Source organism: Microcaecilia unicolor, chromosome 10, assembly GCF_901765095.1.
Source record: "Microcaecilia unicolor chromosome 10, aMicUni1.1, whole genome shotgun sequence".
Taxonomy (NCBI): Eukaryota; Metazoa; Chordata; class Amphibia; order Gymnophiona; family Siphonopidae; genus Microcaecilia; species Microcaecilia unicolor.
In genome coordinates, this window is record NC_044040.1 from 169635265 (window position 1) to 169661139 (window position 25875).

The following is a 25875-nucleotide window of genomic DNA, read 5'->3' on the forward strand; positions in this document are numbered from 1 at the left end:
CAACCACAATTTTACAACCTCGGGGCCTGACAGAGTATTCATCCTTATCTTTGTTTTCTCTGGAGTTTATATTGCTTTTACGTTAGTCCTGTTTACTAAAGCAGGGGCAGTCAGAGTTGCTTCAAGCTGCTTCAGTTTTTTTGTCCCGCTGCCCATCTGGCTCCTAAGAAATCTCGTTGAGCTTCATCTATTCACTCCTGGTGGTCTGTCTCTGCTTCTCCCTCCCTACCTGATGTGACCCAGTCTATTCAGAGGAGCCATCATTGAAGGAGCCATTAGAGGAGGGAGAGTCCCTCCTGAGGAGGGGGATGACCTGAAAGTACTGAGGTTCTTGCATGAAGATGAGCTCAGTACTCTTATTTTTGAGGCATTGGTGGTGCTTTGGCATCAGGAGTTCAATCTACGTCAATCATGAGTGGGCTTAGAGGTCCTTCAAAGCCATCCCAATGCATCCAGATATTTAAGACCTGAATACTGTAGAATGGATGTCAATGGACACAAGGTTGAAAGTGGGACGAGCCATGGCTCACCTCTACCCATTGGTTCCAGAAGATAAAAGTAAATTACAGTTTCCCAGGGAGTGGTTATGACGGTGACAAAGAAAACCACCTTGCCATTGGAAGGGGGCATTGCCCTAAATGACCTACAGGCTGAAACAAGCCTTTGAAGTGGCCTCTTTTGGGCCTTCAAGCGACAGTGTGCAGTTGGTTCATTGCAAGAGCATGCCTGAAGTGGCACCAGCAGTCTGCAGCACAATATGTGCGCCATAACACATTCAGCTGGAAGCAGGGTTGGCCTATTTGATGGATGCTATTTATGACATGTTACAGCCTGCAGTATGTCTTTGACTGTCACAGTACATCGGCAACTCTGGTTGTGAATTTGGGCAGCGGATGCAGCGTCGGTCATATCTAGTTAAACTGCCCTTTTGGGGTAAGTGGCGATTTGGAGAAGATCTCAGTAATTTGGTGAAAGAACTGGGGGAGCTAATCTACAGAGGTTGCTGGAGGATAAGCCGAAAGTCTCTGGTTATCCGTCTTCAGGGGGCTCAAACTCTCAACTTTTAGACAGCAGATGGTACCAGCATGGTCGTCAGCAATATGGTCAGAAGTCCCGCTTTCAGGTGCTCTAAACTACTGTACCTGTCGTGTGGACAGGAAGTCCTCTCAGCTAGAGCACCCAATGCCTCCCGAGCTTTGAATGGTGTGAGGCTGGTCCACTCTTCTCATCTCTGATGGGAGGACTTCTTAAGGAGTTAGGGGAGGTGTGGGCTAAAATCACGTTAAGACCAGTGGGTTCTGGATATTCTTAAAGAAGGTTACAATTTCAAGTTCTCCTGCCTGGTTGCTCCTCTCTTCGTGCAGTTTACTTGTTGAAAGGTAATAGAGGTGGTCAAGGTTCAGGCCACTGTAGATTCCTTGCTAGAGCTCTGGACCATTGTTCAGTTCACCAGGCCGAACAGGGACAAAACAGATACTCCGTCTACTTCATTGTCCCAAAGAAGGAAGGCACCTTTTGTCTGGTCTTAGATCTCTAAACTGCTGGCCCGCTTTCACATAGAAACACTTACGAAAAGGTTTGTTGCCCTTACAATAGCTCCTTACAGCTTTGCCCACTGCTTTCCTACTTCCAGATGTTCCCATCTAGACAACAGTTCCTCGAGGTAATCCCCCATCTGAACAAAGAGCAGTCATAGCCTTGGTTTAAACAGGAGAATTTGTCACTGCCTTCGATCTCAAGGAGGTGTACTTACATATACTCATATGGCCACTGCTTCAGAAGTTTCTATAATTTGCGGTGGTGGGCCATCACTTCCAGTTCAGGGCTTTGCTCTTTGGTCTTGCCACGGCACCAAGAAAGCTTACAAGGTTATGGTGATGGCGGCCTTTCTTCGGTGCCAAGGAATCAGAGTTCACCCATATCTTGACGACTGGCTCCTTCGTGCATTGTCCTAGTCAGACAGCATGGTGGCAAGGGATAAAGTTGTCCATCTTCTGCAGTCAATTTTGAGAAGAGCAGACTCTATCGCAGATGCTGGAGTATCTGGGTGTTCTATTTGACCCAGCAAGGGAGATGATCTTCCTCATGGAATGCAAGAGGTTGAAGCTGGTTCAACGGGTTTGTCTTCTCTGTTAAGACAGGCCCAGGGACTACATCCAGGTTCTGGGATCAGTGACAGCAATGATGGAAGTGGTGCCATGAGCGAGAGCTCATATGCAGCCATTGCAGGAGTCTTTTCTCAGCCACTGGTGTCCGGTGTCACAGAACTATTATCCTTATCCTCCAGAATCTCTGATCTCCTCCCCTCCATCATGTCCTCAGAGTCTGTTGACAAGGCTGTCTCCACTTACAATGCCACTCTCTCCTCTGCTCTGGACGCCCTTGCTCCATCCATCTCCCGTCCCACAAGGCGTACTAATCCCCAGCCCTGGCTAACCCCTTGCACCCGATACCTTCGCTCCTGCACCTGATCGGCTGAACGCCTCAGGAGGAAATCTCGCACCCATACTGATTTCATTCACTACAGATTCATGCTATCCTCCTTCCAGTCCTCCCTATTCCTCGCCAAATAGGACTATTACACCCAATTGACTAATTCCCACAGCCCTAACCCTCATCGTCTCTTCGCCACCCTTAACTCCCTCCTCAAAGTGCCCTCCGCTCCCACCCCCTCACTCTCCCCTCAATCACTGGCTGACTACTTCCACGACAAGGTGCAGAAGATCAACCTCAAATTCACCACCAAACCGTCTCCTCCTCTTCACCCTATAACCCACTCCCTCAACCAACCAACCCAGGCCTCCTTCTCCTCTTTTCCTGACATCACTGAAGAGGAAACCGCCCATCTTCTTTCCTCCTTGAAATGCACCACCTGTTCCTCAGACCCCCATCCCCACCAACTTACTTAACACCATCTCTCCTCCTGTCACCCCCCCCCCCCCCCATCTGTCATATCCTCAACCTCTCTCTCTCCACTGCAACTTTCCCAGACACCTTCAAGCATGCGGTAGTCACACCACTCCTCAAAAAACCATCACTTGACCCTACCTGTCCCTCCAACTACCGCCCCATTTCCCTCCTACCCTTCCTCTCCAAGATACTTGAACGCGCCCGTTCACAGCCGTTGCCTTGATTTTCTCTCCTCTCATGCCATCCTCGATCCACTTCAATCCGGCTTTCGCCCCCTACACGCGACAGAAACGGCACTATCTAAAGTCTGCAATGACCTATTCCTTGCCAAATCCAAAGGTCACTACTCCATCTTCATCCTCCTCGACCTATCCGCCGCTTTTGACACGGTCAATCACAATTTACTTCTTGCCACACTGTCCTTATTTGGGTTCCAGGGCTCTGTCCTCTCCTGGTTCTTCTCTTATCTCTCCCACTGTACCTTCAGAGTACATTCTCTTGGCTCTTCCTCCACCCCCATCCCGCTCTCTGTTGGAGTTCCTCAGGGATCTGTCCTTGGACCCTCTTCTTTTTTTCAATCTACACCTCTTCCCTGGTCTCCCTGATCTCCTCCTTTTTTTTTTTGTTTTTTTTGTTACATTTGTACCCCGCGCTTTCCCACTCATGGCAGGCTCAATGCAGCAGGCAATGGAGGGTTAAGTGACTTGCCCAGAGTCACAAGGAGCTGCCTGTGCTGGGAATCGAACTCAGTTCCTCAGTTCCCCAAGACCAAAGTCCACCACCCTAACCACTAGGCCACTCCTCAATATCATCTTTATGCTGACGACACCCAGCTTTATCTCTCCACACCAGACATCACTGCGGAAACCCAGGCCAAAGTATCGGCCTGCTTATCCGACATTGCTGCCTGGATGTCCAACCGCCACCTGAAACTGAACATGGCCAAGACCGAGCTTATTGTCTTCCCACCCAAACCCACTTCCCCTCTCCCTCCACTCTCTACCTCAGTTGATAATACCCTCATCATCCCTGTCTCATCCGCCCGCAACCTCGGAGTCATCTTCGACTCCTCCCTCTCCTCTGCGCATATCCAGCAGATAGCCAAGACCTGTCGCTTCTTCCTCTATAACATTAGCAAAATTCGCCCTTTCCACTCTGAGCACACCACCTGAACTCTCATCCACTCTCTCATTACGTCTCGCCTTGACTACTGCAACCTACTCCTCATTGGCCTCCCACTTTGCCATCTATCCCCCCTACAGTCCATTCAGAACTCTGCTGCACGTCTTATCTTCCGCCTGGACCGATATACTCATATCACCCCTCTCCTCAAATCACTTCACTGGCTTCCGATCGGGTACCGCATACAGTTCAAGCTTCTCCTACTAACCTACAAATGCACTCGATCTGCAACCCTTCCTTACCTCTCTACCCTCATCTCCTCTTACGTTCCTAGCCGTAACCTCTGCTCTCAAGACAAATCCCTCCTTTCAGTACCCTTCTCCACCACCGCCAACTCCAGGCTCCACCCTTTCTGCCTCGCCTCACCCCATGCTTGGAATAAACTCCCTGACCCCATACGCCAGGCCCCCTCCCTGCCCATCTTCAAATCCTTGCTCAAAGCCCACCTCTTCAATGTCGCCTTCGGCACCTAACCACTATACCTCTATTCAAGAAATCTAGACTGCCCTAACTTGACATTTCGTCCTTTAGATTGTAAGGTCCGTTGAGCAGGGACTCTCCTTTTTGTTAAACTGTACAGCGCTGCGTAACCCTAGTAGCGCTCTAGAAATGTTAAGTAGTAGTAAGTATGACCATGATCTTCCTTGGACACTGGTTGCCAAACAGCAGTGGTGGTTATCGCTCTGGAATTTGACCGCCAGAGCTCCTTTCCAATGACACAATTGAAGGTGGTGACAACGGACGCCAGCAAGTTGGGTTGGGGAACTCATTACAAGTTCCATCTGGCACAGGGCACCTGGACAGGAGTCTCGGGTGGTCAATAAATTGCTTGGAGCTCGGGGAAGTGTGGAATGCCTTAAGTGTCTTCACTCTCTTTCTTTTTTGTTGGGGGCCCCAGTCCAAGTTTTCTCTGACAATGCAACAGCGGTGGCTTATATCAACAAGCAAGGCGGGACCCTCAACCAATGGATGGCAGTGGAATCAACCTCTCTCATGAATTGGGAGGAGAAATGGATGGCAGTGGAGCGACCTCTTTCATGAGTTGGGAGGAGAAAAATCTCTGCTTGTCAGCAGCTTGCATCATTGGGTCTTCAAATGTGGAGGTGAACTTTCTCAGCAGGCAATCCTTGGGACCCGAGAGAATGGGAACCATCCAGCCAGGATTTTCAGCTGATAGTGGACCGATAGGGTTATCTGCTACTGGATTTGATGGCAACAAAAAGGAAAGCAAAAGTGCTCATGTTCTTCAGTCATTGAAAATAACCAGGCTCTATAGGGATCAATGATTTTCTGCGGCTCTGGCCCATGGTAGTCCGCGTGTTGTTAAGGATCGCATTGCACCATGGTCAAATAATATTCATAACCCAGGATTGGCCATAGAAGCCATAGTATGCAGACCTGATTCAACTGCTGGATGGGGATCCTCTCCGTCTTCCGCAGGTACATGGGCCTACTGTAGCAAACAGGGCTGTGGAGTTGGAGTCGTGGAGTCGGCAAAAATGTACCGATTCAGACTCCTCATACATTTGAATAAAGTACTTCTCTGCTGTGAATAAAGCTTAGTACCTAGTTGTTTCACTAGTGTGAAGTCCAGCTGAACTAGTTTGCTAGAGAGCTTCCCTCTGCTCAGTCTCCCTTTGCATTTACTGACCTGCTGTAGAACACCTCCTCTCTGACCCCACAGTGAACTTAAGCTCCAAGAGAAGATCATTCAGCACACACAGATAAGGCAGCAGAGAGACTCCACCCAACTTCCTCTCTCTCTGCAAGAAGAGCTTTACATTTTAGTGGAAGTGGCACACCATTCACAATGGCAAAAAGAATGTCAGGAAACATGACAAAGAGGCATATTTTCAAAGCACTTAGCCTTCCAAAGTTCCATAGGTTTCTATGGAACTTTGGAAGGCTAAGTGCTTTGAAAATATGCCTCAAAGTCTGCTGTTTATGAACACTTTACAATATCAACAGATGGGAAACATTATGTATGTCAATGTATTATAGAAGATGATGATGGTGAAAAAGCATGTGATGCAAAAATTAGCAGTTTCAGTGGTTATGAAAAAAATGCACCTACAAGAGCATCAAATTTAAAAAGACACTTGCAGCGTTTCCATCCTAAAGTGTTAAAAGCTGTGAATGAGAAAGATAGCAATGAAAACATTCCATCTACTTCAGGGTCAATAAAAGATCAGAAATCTACTGGAGGCCAGACACAAGTATCAAGATTTTTTACAGCTGACAAAGTTACTATAACAATGACACCAGAAAAATTCAAAAACCACATTATTGTTTTTTTATGTGTGTTTTTTTGTTTAAACTTTAGGATTAATGAATATTTATAGTTTCTTTAATAAATAAAATAAAAAGTCACATTGACATAGATTTTAAACCCAAACATTAACATGCAGCCTTGCATGCTGCACTCTTTCAGTCAACATGCAAAAAAAATACATATTAAAAACTGAGGAGTTGGAGGTACCATAAACTGAGGAGTCGAAGGATTTTTGTACCGACTCCACAGCCCTGGTAGCAAAGTCCAGTGCTGTGTCCTTTTTGGCTTTATGGCTTGGCCATTCAAAAGGCTTGGTTGAGATGAAAAAGTGTTCTGATTCGGTCATTACTACTTTGCTTCAGGCTCACAAACAATCTATATCATGGCATATATGAGGGCGTGGAGGACGTTTGAGGGCTGGTGTTCTGAGCATGGACTTTCTCCTTTCTCTGCTCAAATTGCGCACATCCTAGCGTTTGTCTAGCAGGTCTTCAGAAAGGATTGGCATTGGGCTCTCTGGTTGCTACTTTGGCCTGATTCAGGGGCTGACAACAGAAAAGGTCTCCCGTGGCTCACCTGGAAATTATTCAGTTCTTGTGAGGAGTGAGCTGCCTGCAGCCTCTCTTTTGTACACCATGTTCAGAGTGGAACCTTAATTTAGTCCTTTGGGCTCTTCAGAAGCCTTCTTTTGAGACACTCCAGAAGACGTCCTCGAAAGATCTTAAGCTAAAGACAGTATTCTTGTTGGCTGTTGTGTCTGCACGTAGGGTATCAGAGCTTCAGGCTGTCTTATCAGGCTCACTTTTTCTGCTTTTTGGAGGCGGAGCTCTCCCTGTGCACACACGGTTCCTTCCTTTCTTCTGGAAGTGGTATCAGAATTTCATCTTAACCAATCTGTGGAATTTCTGTACTTTTGCAGAGAGGATGAAGAGACTGTATTCTTCCTTGAAGCTTCTTGATGTGTATAGAGTCCTCATTATATAACTGGAAATCACGAATGAATTTTGCAAATCGGACAGACTTTGGTAAGCAGAGGCTTGGCTTCATGGCTTACAAGCCCACAGTTGCTAGATAGCTGAAGCTACCACATCAGCTTATTTGCTTGTCAGGAACCAGACTCCTCAAGCCTTGCCAGCTCATTCTATGAGGCGTGCAGTGGTATTCTGGGTGGAGACTACCTCTGGCAGATATATGCAAGGCGGCAACATGGTCGACGCTGCATACCTTTTGGCAATCACTACAGGGCGGATGTTGTGGCATGCTCGGAAGCCAGTTTTGGGGTTTCTGTCCTCAGAGCGGCAGTACCAGGATCCCACCAACTCTAGGGATTGTTTTTAAACATCCCACAGGTTCTGGAATAGTGTGAAGCTGTACAGTGGAAGGAGAAATTAGATCTTATCTGATAATTTTCTTTCCAGTAGATCTTCCCACTATTCCAGAGGCCCGCCTGAGGTTTCTGAGATGTTTAGTTGTTGCAAAGTAATGGGTCAAATAAAGATTGTCACCTTACATTGTGCTTCCTGCCTATCACTTGTTCTTTACAAGTTGTCCAGAGATAAAAGAGGCTCACACATTTGCTTGTCTGGTTACTGTTAGGTTAGCAAGTTATTTAAGGTGGTTGTGTTTATTCTGAGTTTCTCCTTACTGCTTGCCTACATAAATACTGAGGAGCTGGACTGGATGCCAAGAGAGAAATGTCTCGGCTCAGTTTTCAGTTCTCAATCTCCACGTGCTGGTTGATGGACACAACTGTCCCATAGGTTCTGGAATAGTAGCAAGGTCTAATCAGATAAGACCTAATTTCTCCTTTTAGTGATTAATATATGAATTTGCAGTGGCTGATATAACTTCTAATTTTCTTTTTCTTTCTGTTTTTTTTTTTTTTTTGGTTTGCTTGTTCTGATTTGTTTAGGAGTATTGTTTGCTTTGAAAGTCCTTATCAACCACTATTATCCAGGAGGGTCCTCCAATGTGATGGGCTTTCATGTGCCCAACAGATATGCCTGCTGGGTGGAGCTTATAGCAATCCATATAGTGTCCCCAGGGTGAGTGTTTGTTTCCTGCAGTAAGCTGTGATTCTGTGATGTCAGCCTAATTGTGATGTCAAGGCAGTCTGATTTTTAAGCCAACACATAGGATTTTAAAAAAAAATGCTTCCTCTGTATTTCACTTACAGATTGGTTGACTTTTACAGGATTGGGGGGGAGGGTCAAATATGAGCACAGATTCAAGATCAATTCACAAAGTAATGGATAGTGGCTCTTATCAGTTATTGGCATTAGTGCCAATTAACTTCAATTTACATGCAGATCTGCCTACATTCTATTCTATAATGCTGCATGTCCAGTGTCTCGGATGCAACCCAAAAGGCGGCATGGGCAGGTCAGGGGCACTCTAAATATTTCTGTGCAATGTTACAGAATACCAGAGTTATGGCCCAACTTGTGCATCAGAGTTTACACCAGGTTTCAGCAAGAGTAAACCTTCATGCCCCAGGTTGGGCTAGGAGTCAGAAAATCCAATGCTGAAAATAAAACAATGAGGCAGACCTTGTAAAAATACAAAGTCTTTATTAGTAGATTAAAAGCTCCCAGGTATTCAGCATAAAATGCCCGACATGGCCATGTTTCGTAAGTACAAGAATGGCTGTGTCAGGGGCAATAGGTCACTATGAAGGAAAATAAATTTTCAGTATCTAAGAACAACATATAATAGACATGATGATAAAAAATAAATAGATGAATAAATAAATATATAAATAATAGACTAAAAACACCCAAGGAACATTCGGAGGAACCCCAAGCTAAGCAGGCTTTGGGTACATAGTTAAAAAAACAATGTACAGCTGTGAGTAAGACTGTACATTATGCTGTTGTCATCAATATTAAAAAAATATTGAACATAAAAGCATAATTAAATAAGTAAGTTTTGAGAACACTAGAGAAACTCTTAAATAACAGCACCTTTAAAACATTGGATATCTATTGCCTCTGACGCAACCATTCTTGTACTGGCGAAACATGGCCATGTTGAGCATTTTATGTTGAATACCTGGGAGCTTTTAACCTACTAATAAAGACTTTACAAGGTCTGCCTTATTGTTTTATTTTCCAGGTTGAGCTAGGGAATCTGTGCTAAGCGCTATTCTATAAAGGGCGCTGAGGTCAGAGTGCCCTTTTGGAATAGCGCTTAGTATGGATTTTTTCCTTACGCCTGAATTTGAGCACCATTTTACTGAATCTGGCCCTGAGTGTTGAGAACTGTCCAAAAGAACTGCTTTCATTGAAATGTATGTTCCTTGTTAAGGGAGAGCTTTCTTGCTGCACTGTGAGTAGGCCTATTAGAAGATAGTTCTGTAAAGAGGGCACCAGCATTTCAGTACCAGGAGCTCTTTTAAATGACTAGAATGCTGGCATATGTGCACATAATTGGCAATATTCTGGCCATGCGCTATTCTATAAAATGGCATCTAAATGCAATGGTTTGTACTTTGAAGGTGGACGTCCACATGTTTATGGACAGACTCAGGTTAGGCCATGGGCAGGGCACACAGTTGTGTGTAAATTATAGAATGCTAGAAAGAGGTGTGTATATTAATCTTTGAGTGCGAGCATTTGCACCAGCTCTATGGCTGATGTAAGTGGTCATGCCTGAAATATTTAGTACATATTTGTCCTGCTATACTAGTCTACTATAATAAAACGCAGCCTCAACGTTCTGAGGACACTGACGTCACTGAAGTCACTCACACACCGGTTCATGGTTTCATGGTGGTGAAGCCACACAACATCTTCATGCCCCGCCCTCGCATCACACGTGATGACGTCGAGGGCGCAACACGAAAACAAGGCTAATTAACGCACGGGGAGCAGTAGGGAAACACGCTCCGCGTGTTTCCCTACTCCTCCCCTTCCAAAAAATCCCAGCCGCCCAGGACGTCCACATCAACCCGGCCCCTTTCCCCACATAGCCCCGCCCCTTAGAGGTTACCGCCCCGCCCACAGTACCACACTCACCCTCAGCAACGTCCCTCCCCCCCGTCACCTCCCCTCCCCTTCCCTTCCGCCTGTCTCCCTGGTGGTCTAGAGGTACCTGTTCGGTGGGAGCAGGAAAGAAAGAGCCCCCTCTTTCCTGCCCGTAGCGGTGGTGGTAGCATCCTTGCTACATCGTGTGGGAGTCCGGCTCTCGGCGTTTCAAAATGGCCGCCGACAGTTCAAGCTGCATCGCGAGACTTCAACTGTCGGCGGCCATTTTGAAATGCCGAGAGCCGGACTCCCACACGATGTAGCAAGGATGCTACCACCAACGCTAGGGGCAGGAAAGAGGGGGCTCTTTCTTTCCTGCCCCCACCGAACAGGTACCTCTAGACCACCAGAGAGACACGCGTAAGGGGAGGGGAAGGGAGTCCCCTGCCCGCTAGCGCCCGTTTCATCGCCGCCAGAAACGGGCCATTTTTACTAGTATTCTATAAAGGTAGGTAAGCAGCTACTTTCCTTCATAGAATAGGCTCTAAATAGGTGCCCCTTTTATAGAGCTGCTTTCAGGGGGTAGGGGCATTCTATAACTGGGTGCCTTCATTTAGGCACTCCGGGGGGGGGGGAGGTAGCAGCCTATTCTATAATGGTTCCATTATAGTAACATAGTAAATGACGGCAGATAAAGACCTGAACGGTCCATCCAGTCTGCCCAACAGTCGCATTCATTCTGAATTCAAGATTAAAATCGACAATGAATGTGAGATTTATATACTTGATCATGGTCTTTCTTTTGGTGTTTCTGGGACATAGACTGTAGAAGTCTACCCAGCGCTGTCCTTATGTTCCAACTACTGGAGTTGCTGTCAAAGCCCACTGCAGCCTATCCGAATCTGTCTTATCATTTGCGGTATCGGTATGCCTAGCATTGATCTGGTATAAGTGTGAGTGTGAAAAAGCATTAAGGATGAGAGTATTCTGTAAGTTCTGTACATAATTGGGAGCTGTGCTTGGGTCCTACTCATGCTCTACGCCTGTGTACACTCCCCCCCCCCCCCCCCCCCACCACCACACACACACACTATGTGCTATATATGTTTAAGTGGGTGTTTGTAGAATAGTGCTTTGGTGGCAGGCTAGCCCTTAGACACATATATACTAGTATTCTAAACATGAAGCATGCAATGGGCATGTGAATCTTGGCACTTAGTTTATAGAATTGCCATTTCAGTGTCCGATTTGATTTGCTGCTGCTAAGAGACCCTGTAAATCTTCTTTATGTTGTAGTCCCTTGCACTTCTATTTTTAAAGTGCTTTTCCGTCATTAAGAAATCCTGCTCTCTTGGCAAACACTGCTGCTGTTTTGAATCAACCTGATCCAGTGTATCCTATACCACAGTAGCGCCCTGCCAGCGGAAATAGTAGCTTCAATTATAAATCAGCTCCAAGGTGTTCTGGCTTCCCTCTTTCTTTGATTATAAACAGATGTGACCCTTTTCAGTGTTCATGGGAAGTTCATTTCAAACAATTCTTACTGCCAGGGTCTACTGTCAAAAGTCAGTTTAGTTTGCAGGTACCTAGTAACTTAGCAGTTGTCAATAGAGGAGGACTACTTAGACCACCCAATCTGCCCTTTCATTTCCATGAACTGTGCCACAGCATACATTGCTTGATCTCCAGTAACCTCTTTCCTTTCCCCCGCTACTCTTGAGCAGTTTGTCACATGCTGTGACGGAGCTGTGCAGCTCAGGGGGGAGGGGAAGACATCTTGTCTGGTAAGTTGTATACATTTTAATGTGAGCAAGTGTAAAATGATGCATGTAGGGAAGAGTAACCTAAACTATAGATCATGATGCAAGGTTCCACATTAGGAAAAGGATTTAGGCAAAGAATCTAGGCGTCATTGTTGATAATAACGTTAAAACCCTCTGCTCGGTATATAGTGGTGGCTAAGAAAGCAAATAGACTGTTAGGCATTATTAGGAAAGGAATGGAGAACAAAACTGAGAATATTAAAATGCCTTTTGTATCGCTCCATGGTGCGACCGCATCTCGAATATTGTGTACAATTCTGGTCACTGCACCTCAAAAAGGATATAGCGCAGGTGTGTCCAACCTCGGCCCTCTCCAGGTCAGGTTTTCAAAATTTCCCCAATGAATATGCATAAGATGGAAGCAGTGCATGGAAAGAGATCTCATATTCATCCACATCATCATCAATATCAATAAATTAACACATAAATAAGTGACTAAAAACTACATATAACTAAAAGTGTCAGTTAAAGAAAACATATCTAAAACAGCTTTAGAAAAGGGGAGGATAGCTTACTCAGCTGGTGTAAAAACCATAGACTTCATCACCACAACTAGTCCAACAGATAGAAAAAAAATAGAAGGCACTGGATTGCATGAATAAAATTGCCCACCACGTCGGGCACAGGTGTTTGAATCCCTAGGAGCCTTTCAATAGCAATAAAGACTGTTTTGTTTCTTATAAGGTCTGCCTCTTGTTTCTGTCTTCCGCTAAAAATAAAGAATTACAATAATCAAAAATGTACTAATACCAAGGCCTGTAGAACTGCCCTAAAATCAGCAGGTGCAAGAATCATTTTAATCACTTGCAAAGATGTAGCTGAAAATATGAAGTAGTATTCTATAAAGGAAAGTAGGCACCTTTAGAGAGCAAGCCTCCTACCAGGCGCCAAATTATAGCCGTTCTTTAGTCTCGGCTAATCGTCATCATGACTGCTCGTTAGAAGAAAGCAAAACACAATCTTCCTCATCGTCACGAACACCTCACAGTATGGAAGGCAATTATTTAATGTTTGGGAAAGGCAATGAAAAGTCGGCACTAAGGTTAAATACAAAAGCAGCTGCTTGTTTTTACTTTGTACTGTCCCATCATATGCCCTGTACAGCAGAAAAATTCTATACCAGGGAAGTCTACCTTAAACCCAGTACTTTACTGTCTGTACTGTAGCATCCAGAAGGCTAAACAAAGTACCCAGGTACATACATTCTTTATCAGGTTTCACCATTTATAAAGCCAGATTCAAGACCTCTTCCTAGAAAGAGCATCACAGTGTACTTAATTTAACAGCAGCTGAACCATTCAAATGCAAATTTCCTTGAGGTAAATTATCATGCAAATGCAAAGCAGCTACTGGCAAACACACTAATTATTTTTATTTCCTTGCTTTAACAAGGGTTTATTTTCAAGTCCCAATCACCTACTATGTTTAATCAACTCTCTAGATTTGGCCAGTTAAGAATCCTAATGAAGACACTTGCTGGCTGCTGTTATTAATACATTATAGAGTGTACATTCTTGTACAATGTCCAGGTAACCTTTTATAACGTAATTAATGTCAACCGCAATGGCAAATTGACACACAGTTAATTCTGTGAACTGCTTTTATACATAGGTCCCTCCTCCTTCTACCCTCTGTATAGCTCAGTAGTGTTCAAACTGGTCCTTGCCTTCCCTCTCCTCCCCATCTAGTCTGCAACCCCCCACCACCAGTTTGCATGATAATACTAACAAATATACCTTGGAGGCAGTGCATCTCTCTCATGCATGCTCATTAGGGATATTCTGAAAACCTGATTAACTCAGCAAGGGCTTATGAGGTCTGATTTGAGCATCTTTGCTATAGCTTTCACTTCACAGGTGGGTGGCCTGGTTTAGACTAGGCTCCTTCACTAAACATGGCTGGAGAAGAAGCCTCAGATAAGATTTATGCTCTAGAGTCTCTCCTAGAGTAGCAGCCAGTTCTTCATCTGTGCAGTTTTAAGGATGCTGTGCACAGGCACTGTCACAGTTTCCTTAGGAAGAAAGTCATAACCAAGGATGTCCAACATCTCAGCTCTGGACTCGTCTCTCGATTTCCATCTTAAATGAGATGGTCTCTGCCATCTCCCTCAAAAGATTGATGAAAGAGAGCTCCTCTGGGGGAGACTCTTCTTTCCTGTGGTGTTTAGAAAACAGCTAGAGGCGCTTCGTTATATATTTTATTTTATTTATTTAGATTTTGCTCACACCTTTTTCAGTAGTAGCTCAAGGTGAGTTACATTCAGGTACTCTGGATATTTCTCTGTCCCAGGAGGGCTCACGATCTAAGTTTGTACCTGAGGCAGTGGAGGGTTAAGTGACTTGCCCAAGAGCACAAGGAGTATCTTATGTTTTCACTGTACACCACCTAGAAATGTGGATAGTTGTTTTATTTAAATATATAAATAACCAGCTCACTGGGTACATAGCTGTTTAACATTTAGTTGCATGCATTTAGGCCAGCCATAGAGCTGGTGTAAGTGCTGGCACCTAAATGACAAAGATTAAGTCTTTCAGTCACAGAATATGGTGCAGTGCAGATGATGACCTAAGCCAGCACAACAGATAGAAATAAATTAAAGTCTGTGATACACTATATATTATGTATTTATTTACTGCATTTGTACCCCATATTTTCATATCAAATTGATGGCTCAATGTGACTTACAGTTTTCAACAGTTCATATTACATTGTCATTTGAAATCAACGTGTGCTTTGTTCAGTTTTTGTTAGTGATTCGAATTTCGTGGTGTGTGGTTGATGTTCAGTTTTGCTATGCGGGATCATTCAGTAAAGATTTTCTGAAGAAGTGGGATTTCAGGTGTTTTCGGAAAGTTAGGTAGTCGGTTGTGCATTGTAGGACTTTTGTATTGTGTTCCGTATCTTGGGACAGATGTTTATGAATCTGGTTGAGTATGAAGAATTGTATTTTAGGCCTTGACATCTTGGAAAGTGTACGGTGAGATAGGTTCTGGCACCCTCTATTGCCCTGCATATAGGTAGTTCGATTAGGTTTTGCCATGTATTCTGGTGCAAGGCCGAAAATTATTTTGTAGGCCAGGGAGCCTTCAAGATTTGCTCCCTGGCCTACAAAATAATTTTCGGTATAATGGGTAGCCAGTGTAGTTCTTGGAGCAGTGGTCTTGTGCTTTGAAATCGATTTGTTCCGAATATTAGTCTAGCAGCTGTATTTTATACTTTTTGCAGTTTCTTTAGTAGTTATTCCTTGCATCCAGCATAGGTTCTGTTGCAGTAGTCGGCATGGGCTAGGACCGTGGATTGGACTAATGTATGGAATACGTCACTTGGGAAGTAATTTTTTATGCATTTCAGTTTCCACATAGTTCGGAACATTTTCTTCATAGAGTTTGAGATTTGTTTATCGAAGGATAGATAGTGGTCAATGGTGACTCCTAGGATTTTTAAGTTGGGAGAGTTGTGCCCATAGCATTGATTTTTGTGAAGTGGTCGGTGTTGTGTGATGATGTATCAGGCAGTGTGTTTTTTTTTTCCTTGTTCAGTTTGTGCTTGAATGATGATGCCCAGAATTCCATTATGTTTACGCCGTCCATGATCCTGGTTGCAATTTCATTCAGATCCTTTTTGAAGGGGATGTAAATTGACACCTCATATGCATATATAAGGGGGTTGAAGCCTTGATTGGATAGTGTTCGGGTCAGGGGGGCCATCATCAGGTTGAATAACATTGGTGAGTGTGGTGAGCCTTGGGGGACCCCACTTTCCGCTTTGCAAGAGAGAGAGAGTGTGGAGGAATAGCTTAGTGGATAGTGCAGTGGGCTTTGATCCTGGCAACCTGAGTTTGATTCCCACTGCAGCTCTTTGTGACCTTGGGCAAGTCACTTAACCCTTCATTGCCCCAGGTACAAAAAAGCTTAGATTGTGAGCCCCTAGGGACAGAGAAAGTACCTGTATATAATGAGGCATATTTTCAAAGCACTTTGGGAGGCTAAGTTCCATAGGTTTCTATGGAACTTTGGGAGGCTAAGTGCTTTGAAAATGAGCCTCAATGTGTACAGCACTGCGTACGTCTAGTATTGCTATAGAAATTAGTAGTAGTAGAGAGAGGATTTCCTCTTCACGTGATAGGATCTTTTTGGTCAGGAAGCCTAGGAGCCAGTCAAGCACCTTTCCTCCAATTCCGATTTTATTGAGTACTCTTTTGAGGATTTGATGGTCGACCATATCAAACTCTGTTGACAAATCAGATTGTAATAGGAGAATGTTCTTTCCTTTTGAGATTTCTGTTTTGAAGTTGGCCAGTAGCCTAATCAGCACTGTTTCGGTGCTGCGATTAGGTCTGAAGCCTGATAGGGATTCATGTATTATGGAGAATATATAGTCAGTTGGCCACTATGGGGCTCATTTTCAAAGCACTTAGACTTACAAAGTTCCATAGGTTATTATGTAACTTTATAAGTCTAAGTGCTTTGAAAATACACCTCTATATCTTCCATTATTTTAGTCATTAAAGGTATGGATGCTGACTACTGGCCTCTAGTTCGAGGTGTTAGTGACTTGGTGGCCTTAAGGGTTGGTGTGAGCGGTATGTTTCCCTTTATCTGTAGGAAACGGCCTTCCTAGAACATATAGTTCAGGTGGGAGATGAGTTGGTCTATGAATCAGTCTGGTGCAACTTTTAGTATGTGGTTGGAACATTATGCAGTGGGTGGAGGAGAATTTTCTTAACGTTTGTGTTACTGTCTCAGTTGTGAGTTGTGCGAAGGTGGTCCATGTCCTGTCTACTGGGGCTTCTTCTGGTGGGTGATCTAATTCGTCTATGAGAGATTTGGACCGCTAGCCTTCGGGGGGGGGGGGGGGGGGGGGGGGTTGGGCCGCCTGTCGCGGGTCCCAGTGGACTACCAGGGCATTTGGTATGTGTGTGTGGGGGGTGGAAGGTATGTGTTGGGGGGGATGAGGGGCCTGTGGGTCCACTAGACCTCCAGGCCCTTGTGTTTGGGGTGGTTGGGTGGACCTGGAAGCATGCAAATGCATGCTGAACAGGGTCTCCCCATTCCTCCTTAATGACCTGGTAAACCCTAATACCAGCTTCAAGCTGGCATAGGTTTGCCGTGGGAGCAGCGCCCTTGTTTGGCGTGCTGCATGCTGAGTATTGGGGAGGAGTTCTAATAACCCTGTTTAGCATATTATTTGCATACTCATTGCATTCAGAGCTGGTGAGCTCGTTATATCATGTGCTCACTGGCTCTGAACATTTTGTGGTAGCAAATGCGGGCAGTAGTCTGGTGCTAATGACCTCTTTCTCCCACATTTGCTTCTGAGCATCGAGGCCTAAGGGTGCCCTTGCTGAGTGCACTGTTCTCTGAGCATCGGAGGGAATAGGAAATGACCTCATCCATATCCTTTTGACTACATTAGCATACTATTTGTGCTGTTCTTCGTTGAGCTTGTTGTTTCCCACACTCTGAGCATTGTACGCTAGTTAATGTGGGCACTCTGATGTCGTGCATTGAGAGTCTATTTTGTAATGGCATCGTGTCGCCTGTGAATGTTTACTAGTGTAACCAGTATCAGGGTACATATAAACCTAAGAATCCACAGTTACACCATACATAGACATTACATAACTGTGGGAGTCTAAATGCAGCAAGGGTGCGTAACTTAGAATATTCTATAAGTGATGTGTGTAAGTGGCAACACTGCCTATTTGAATGATGCCTTGCATTTACACGCTTTCCCCAGGATTCTACATATCGCGCCAAATGATGTACACGCAACTGAATTGACAAATCGAGCCCATAGCTAGCAACAATTGGGCGCAAACAATGAATTATTGCAGTTAATTGGCTGTGATTGGCAGTTGCACATGCACCTTGCTGCGTGCTATTCTATAAAGATCTCACAAATGCCATAGCGTATATCTGAAAAGAGGGCGTGGCCACGGGCGTTTCCAAAAGTTGTGTTCGGAATTATAGAATTAGGTCGATCTGCACCTAAGTTAGGTGCCAGCATTTACACCTGCTTTTAGGAGGCATAAGTCCAATGCCCAACAGTTAGGCACAGATCCATGTGTAAGTGTGATTCTGTAAAGCACACATGCCTTATTTTGAGCTTTATTTTACTGAATTCCCACCTGCGCCATTTTCCAATGCAGACACCGTATTCAAAGTTCCACTTCCAAATATATATATATTGCCTGTTCATACCTATGTCATTTATTATTAAGGCTTGCTATACCGCCGTTTCTAGCCAGTAGTTCACAGTGGTTTACAATATAGAACATGTAGAAAAATAACTACATTGGTTGTTAGGAAAGAAAAGACTACCACACATACAAAAGAAACAACAAAAACTAGACAATAATAAAACGGCAACAGGGACTAGGTCTTAGGTCTTTAATCACAGTGAGAGAACCAAGATAATGTCAGATTAAGCAGAGGGGAAGGCTTTTTGGAAAAGCCAGGACTTAAGGACTGACTTAGTTTTTCAGTCATGACTTTAGACTGCTTACATAGGCACTAACTCATCTTCAGCTCCTCCCAAATTAGTTCTGTCTTCATGTTCGTGGTCTGTCTTCTCGTGTGCCAGGATCTATATTATCTTAAGCTAAAAGCTAGCAAGCTGCCCATAACAATAAATGTGAATTTTACTTTTAGCAGGTGATTTTTGCTTATGCAGCAAGTCTTGTTAGTTCAGGATTGTAAAACAACTGGTTTGCCTCCTATAATAGGAGAAAAGGTTTATATCCCACAATAGTACCTTAACAAACGTGGCTATTCATTTGGTTTCAATTAAGATCCAATTTCTCATTGTCACATTCCTTTAGCAAAACTAGCCAAAGTCTGCAGTATGTTAAAACTGAGTAGTACAGCACAACATCCCACATGTAACAGTTGCAGAAGTAGATTTATATTTGGCAAAAAAAATAAAAAATTATGTTTATCATTAGTGTTGATATATCAACCATATTCCTGGGGGAGCACTATCCCTATCCTTTTCCCTTCTTCCTCGGGGAAACTTGCACGTTCTACATTTATCATTAGTGTTGCTATATCAGATATATTCCTGGGGGAGCACTGCCCCACCCTTTCCCCTTCTTCCTCAGGGAAACGTGCACTTTCCACAAACACTCGTCTCAAACAATAAGAAAGATGCATTATCTACATTAATAAAAGGAGGTAATAGCTTAAGTACTTCTGTGAGGAGCAACTTTTATGTCCTCTCTAGCACAGCAATGTCTCATTTTAGCTCTTTAACCAAATCAACAGGAGAAGAGGCTGACCAAAAGACAAGTGCAACTTGGGAGATAGTGCCTGAAAGGTGCTTTAGTAGTTGCTTGTGTAAGGGACCTGACACGGTCCGTGTTTCAACATGACAAAATGCCTGCCTCAGGGGTCACAAATGGTGTTCACAGAATACACTGACAGAATTACCAATGAGCATGCACTTGGGGAGTAACAAAAACGTGTGCCAACAAGTGTCCGTTTGTTAATTACTCCCCGAGTGCATGCTCATTGGTAATTTTGTTTGGTCAGTGTATTCTGTGCGCACCATTTTTGACCCCTGAGGCAGATATTTTGTCATGCCGAAACACGGATTTTGTCTGGTTCCTTACTCAAGCAACTACTAAAGCACCTTTCAAGCACTATCTCTTGAGTTAGACTTGTCTTTTGGTCAGCCTCTACTCCTGTTGATTTGGTTTGATTGTCATGGAGGTTTTTCCTGCTTGCTGTTCTGCATTTTAGCTCTTTGTCATGGAACAGGTCTTTGATACATCCAGGAGAACGAACCTTCATAGAAGCTTACGCCATAGGTACCTACTGTACCTGAATATAATTTCCCTTGAGCTACTACAGAAAAGGTGTGTGCTAAATCTGTTCAATTTATGGCAGTGGCAACAAAAGCAGACAGAATGTTAGGAATTATTGGGAAAGGAATAGAGAATAAATCAAAGAATGTAATGCCTTAGTATCTCTCCCCACATTTTGAGTATTGTTTGTAATTCTGATCATCATATCTGAAAATGATATAGCGAAATTAGAAAAAGGTACAGAGAAGGGTGACCAAAATGATGAAGGGGATGGAACAACTGTTATATGAGGCGAGATTAGAGCTCTTCAGCTTGGACACGAGATGGCTGAGATATTTGAGATCTATGAAATTCTGAGTGGAATGAAATAGGTAAACAGAAATGAATCGTTTACTCTTTTGAAATGTACTAAGACCAGAGGATGTGAAGTTACAAAGTAGTATATTTAAAATAAATAGGAGAAATATATTTTCACTCAATGCGTAGCTAAGCTAGATGTGATAAAAGTAGTTAGCATAGCTATGTTTAAAAAAATGTTTGGAGAAATTCCTAAAAGAAACTGTTATTAGGGAATGGGAGTTGATCCACCGCCTTTCTGTGGTTTTTGCAACTACATTCAGAGCGGTTCACATATTATATGCAGGTACTTATTTTGTACCTGGGGCAATGGAGGGTTAAGTGACTTGCCCAGAGTCACAAGTAGCTGTAGTGGAAATTGAACCCAGTTCCCCAGGCTCAAAGTCCACTGCACTAACCACTAGACTACTCCCCCATAAGATCAGTTCAACTTCATTCACTACCAAGCATACTATCTGTCAAGCCTCTGGTATTGTGACTTGCTCATATGATTCCTCAGATTCTCCTTGTGTTAGACTTTCTGGCCCTGACGTTGCATGCATGTTGAGGTGATCATCCCTTACCAACTTTGACACTCTTCGTTCCAACCGATACTCAGTACCATTTACTCCAAGTTGGCTGATATCCTCTGCTCCTTAACCTTGTTTAATTTTGGCAGATGTTTTTATTCCGAGAAGGTCTAGACTTTCCATGCCTCAAGCCACTAATCAGTTACTAGTTAGCTGCCAATGAATTGCTACAAAAGTGGAAGTAAAGAAGAGGTTGGAAACTACAGGCTGCAAGTCTGACTTCTGTGGTAAGTAAATTAATGGAAACGTTTTTAAACAATAGTAAAGTTTTTGGAATCCAATGGATTACAGGATCTGAGGCAACATAGTTTTGCTAGAGGCAGGTCTTGTCTGATTAATTTCTTTGACTGGGTGACCAAAGAGTTGGATTGAGGGAGACCGCTAGATGATGTGTATTTAGATTTCAGCAAAGCCTTGCATAGATAACTAATAAATAAACCGAGTGCACTTGGTATGACCCTGAAGTGACTGACTGGGTTAGAAACTGGTTGAGTGGAAGGCAATAGAGGGTAGTGGTAAATGGAGCTCATTCTGAGGAAAAGGATGTTACCAGTGGTGTGCTGCAAGGTTTGGTGCTTGGGCCGGTTCTTTCTAACAGTTTTATAAGCAATATTGCTGAAGGGCTGTCTGGTAAGGTTTGCCTCTTTGCACATGATACCAGTGGCGTAGGTAGGTGGGGCCACGGGAGCCTGGGCTCCCAAATTTGCTCTGGGCCCCGGTTGGCTGGCGGGGATCCCCAACCTCTGCCAGCTGAAGACTTTGTCTAGCGCTGGTCTGCAACAGTGCCACCGCATTGCCTGCCCTGCTCTCTCTTCCCCTCACATCGGGCATGCTTCTTTTAGTGAAACTGAGCATGAGGGGAAAAGAGAGCAGGGAAGGCAATGCGATGGTGCCGGAGACCAGCGCTGGATGAAGTCTTCGGCTGGCGGGGGTTGAGGACCCCTGCCAGCCAAGGTATTTGCGGCAGCGGTGCTTCAGCTGACGGGGGTTGGGGACCCCTGCCAGCCAAGATGTTTATAGCAGCGGCAGATAGGGGGTGGTGGCGGCGGAGGGGAGACAGCGGCAGGGCGGCAATCAAAATGTGTTCCCCTCCCCACCTTGATCTCTGGCCCTTCCCATTTCAAGGTCTGTCTACGCCCCTGCATGATACCAAAACCTACAATAGGGTAGACATCCCTGATGTTGTGGATAACATGAGGAAGGTCTTAGCGAAGCTAGAGGAATACTCTGGAATTTGACAGCTTATTTTTATTGCTAAAAAATACAGGGTCATGCATTTGGGCTGCAACCACTGAAGGGGATGGTACAGTTTAGGGGGTAAAGAACTTTTGTGCACGAAAGAGGAGCAGGACTTGGGAGTGATTGTATGTGATGATCTTAAGGTGGCCAAACAGCTAGAAAAGGTGACAGGAGAAGCTAGAAGGATTCTTGAGTGCATAGGAAGAGGAATGGGCAATAGGAAAAAGGAGGTGGCGATGCCCTTGTATAAGACTCTCGTGAGACCTCATTTAGAATTTTGTGTACAATTCTGGAGACTGTACCTTCAAAAAGATATAAACAGGATGGAGTCAGTCCAGAGGGTAGCTATTAAAATGGTCAGTGGTCTTCATTATAAAGCATAAGGGGACAGACTTAAAGAGCTCAGTGTGTATACTTTGAGAGAGTGGAGAGACATTTAAATATTTATGTGACATGAATGCACAGGAGGTGAGTCTCTTTCAGTTGAAAGTGAGCTCTGGAATGAGGGGGCATAGGATTAAGGTAAAAGGGAATAGACTCAGAAGTAACCTGAGGAAATACTTCTTCACAGAAAAGGTGGTGAATTTGTGGAATGGCCTCCTGATGGAAGTGGTGGAGACGAAAACAGTAACTGAATTCAAGGGAGCTTGGGACAAGTAAATAGGATTTCTGAGGGGATTGATAGAGAGAGTAAATGACATGGATGGGCACACTGGATAGACCATATAATCTTTATCTGCCTACATTTTTTTAGGTTTCTGTGTTTCTACTTAAGTAGAGGAGTGTGGTAGCCGTGTTAGTCCACTCTTAAGGTTATCAATAGAAATCAAACAAAATAAAACATGGAAAAGAAAATAAGATGATACCTTTTTTTATTGGACATAACTTAATACATTTCTTGATTAGCTTTCGAAGGTTGCCCTTCTTCGTCAGATCGGAAATAAGCAAATGTGCTAGCTGACAGTGTATATAAGTGAAAACATTCAAGCATTACTATGACAGTAAAATAGATACCATTGGAGATTCTACATGGAATGTTGCTACTATTGGAGATTCTACATGGAATGTTGCTATTCCACTAGCAACATTCCATGTAGAAGGCTGCGCAGGCTTCTGTTTCTGTGAGTCTGACGTCCTGCACGTACGTGCAGGACGTCAGACTCACAGAAGCAGAAGCCTGCGCGGCCACATTGGTGATCCGCAAGGGCCGACTTCTACATGGAATGTTGCTAGTGGAATAGCAACATTCCATGTAGAATCTATAGAAATCAAACAAAATAAAACATGGAAAAGAAAATAAGATGATACCTTTTTTATTGGACATAACTTAATACATTTCTTGATTAGCTTTCGAAGGTTGCCCTTCTTCGTCAGATCGGAAATAAGCAAATGTGCTAGCTGACAGTGTATATAAGTGAAAACATTCAAGCATTACTATGACAGTAAAATAGATACCATTGGAGATTCTACATGGAATGTTGCTACTATTGGAGATTCTACATGGAATGTTGCTATTCCACTAGCAACATTCCATGTAGAAGGCTGCGCAGGCTTCTGTTTCTGTGAGTCTGACGTCCTGCACGTACGTGCAGGACGTCAGACTCACAGAAGCAGAAGCCTGCGCGGCCACATTGGTGATCCGCAAGGGCCGACTTCTACATGGAATGTTGCTAGTGGAATAGCAACATTCCATGTAGAATCTATAGAAATCAAACAAAATAAAACATGGAAAAGAAAATAAGATGATACCTTTTTTATTGGACATAACTTAATACATTTCTTGATTAGCTTTCGAAGGTTGCCCTTCTTCGTCAGATCGGAAATAAGCAAATGTGCTAGCTGACAGTGTATATAAGTGAAAACATTCAAGCATTACTATGACAGTAAAATAGATACCATTGGAGATTCTACATGGAATGTTGCTACTATTGGAGATTCTACATGGAATGTTGCTATTCCACTAGCAACATTCCATGTAGAAGGCTGCGCAGGCTTCTGTTTCTGTGAGTCTGACGTCCTGCACGTACGTGCAGGACGTCAGACTCACAGAAGCAGAAGCCTGCGCGGCCACATTGGTGATCCGCAAGGGCCGACTTCTACATGGAATGTTGCTAGTGGAATAGCAACATTCCATGTAGAATCTATAGAAATCAAACAAAATAAAACATGGAAAAGAAAATAAGATGATACCTTTTTTATTGGACATAACTTAATACATTTCTTGATTAGCTTTCGAAGGTTGCCCTTCTTCGTCAGATCGGAAATAAGCAAATGTGCTAGCTGACAGTGTATATAAGTGAAAACATTCAAGCATTACTATGACAGTAAAATAGATACCATTGGAGATTCTACATGGAATGTTGCTACTATTGGAGATTCTACATGGAATGTTGCTATTCCACTAGCAACATTCCATGTAGAAGGCTGCGCAGGCTTCTGTTTCTGTGAGTCTGACGTCCTGCACATACGTGCAGGACGTCAGACTCACAGAAGCAGAAGCCTGCGCGGCCACATTGGTGATCCGCAAGGGCCGACTTCTACATGGAATGTTGCTAGTGGAATAGCAACATTCCATGTAGAATCTATAGAAATCAAACAAAATAAAACATGGAAAAGAAAATAAGATGATACCTTTTTTTATTGGACATAACTTAATACATTTCTTGATTAGCTTTCGAAGGTTGCCCTTCTTCGTCAGATCGGAAATAAGCAAATGTGCTAGCTGACAGTGTATATAAGTGAAAACATTCAAGCATTACTATGACAGTAAAATAGATACCATTGGAGATTCTACATGGAATGTTGCTACTATTGGAGATTCTACATGGAATGTTGCTATTCCACTAGCAACATTCCATGTAGAAGGCTGCGCAGGCTTCTGTTTCTGTGAGTCTGACGTCCTGCACGTACGTGCAGGACGTCAGACTCACAGAAGCAGAAGCCTGCGCGGCCACATTGGTGATCCGCAAGGGCCGACTTCTACATGGAATGTTGCTAGTGGAATAGCAACATTCCATGTAGAATCTATAGAAATCAAACAAAATAAAACATGGAAAAGAAAATAAGATGATACCTTTTTATTGGACATAACTTAATACATTTCTTGATTAGCTTTCGAAGGTTGCCCTTCTTCGTCAGATCGGAAATAAGCAAATGTGCTAGCTGACAGTGTATATAAGTGAAAACATTCAAGCATTACTATGACAGTAAAATAGATACCATTGGAGATTCTACATGGAATGTTGCTACTATTGGAGATTCTACATGGAATGTTGCTATTCCACTAGCAACATTCCATGTAGAAGGCTGCGCAGGCTTCTGTTTCTGTGAGTCTGACGTCCTGCACGTACGTGCAGGACGTCAGACTCACAGAAGCAGAAGCCTGCGCGGCCACATTGGTGATCCGCAAGGGCCGACTTCTACATGGAATGTTGCTAGTGGAATAGCAACATTCCATGTAGAATCTATAGAAATCAAACAAAATAAAACATGGAAAAGAAAATAAGATGATACCTTTTTTATTGGACATAACTTAATACATTTCTTGATTAGCTTTCGAAGGTTGCCCTTCTTCGTCAGATCGGAAATAAGCAAATGTGCTAGCTGACAGTGTATATAAGTGAAAACATTCAAGCATTACTATGACAGTAAAATAGATACCATTGGAGATTCTACATGGAATGTTGCTACTATTGGAGATTCTACATGGAATGTTGCTATTCCACTAGCAACATTCCATGTAGAAGGCTGC

General features: G+C 43.7%; 1 protein-coding gene across 2 annotated transcripts in view; it reads left to right on the forward strand.

The window, feature by feature from the left end:
* The window catches only part of RHBDD1 (rhomboid domain containing 1), a 109441-nt gene that overhangs the window by 24265 nt on the left and 59301 nt on the right, over window positions 1-25875 (forward strand). For both annotated transcript variants that reach the window (XM_030216819.1, XM_030216818.1), the window contains exon 3: window positions 8277-8409. In XM_030216819.1, coding sequence (XP_030072679.1) covers window positions 8277-8409 — 133 coding nt within the window. The remainder of the gene's footprint in view (window positions 1-8276; window positions 8410-25875) is intronic.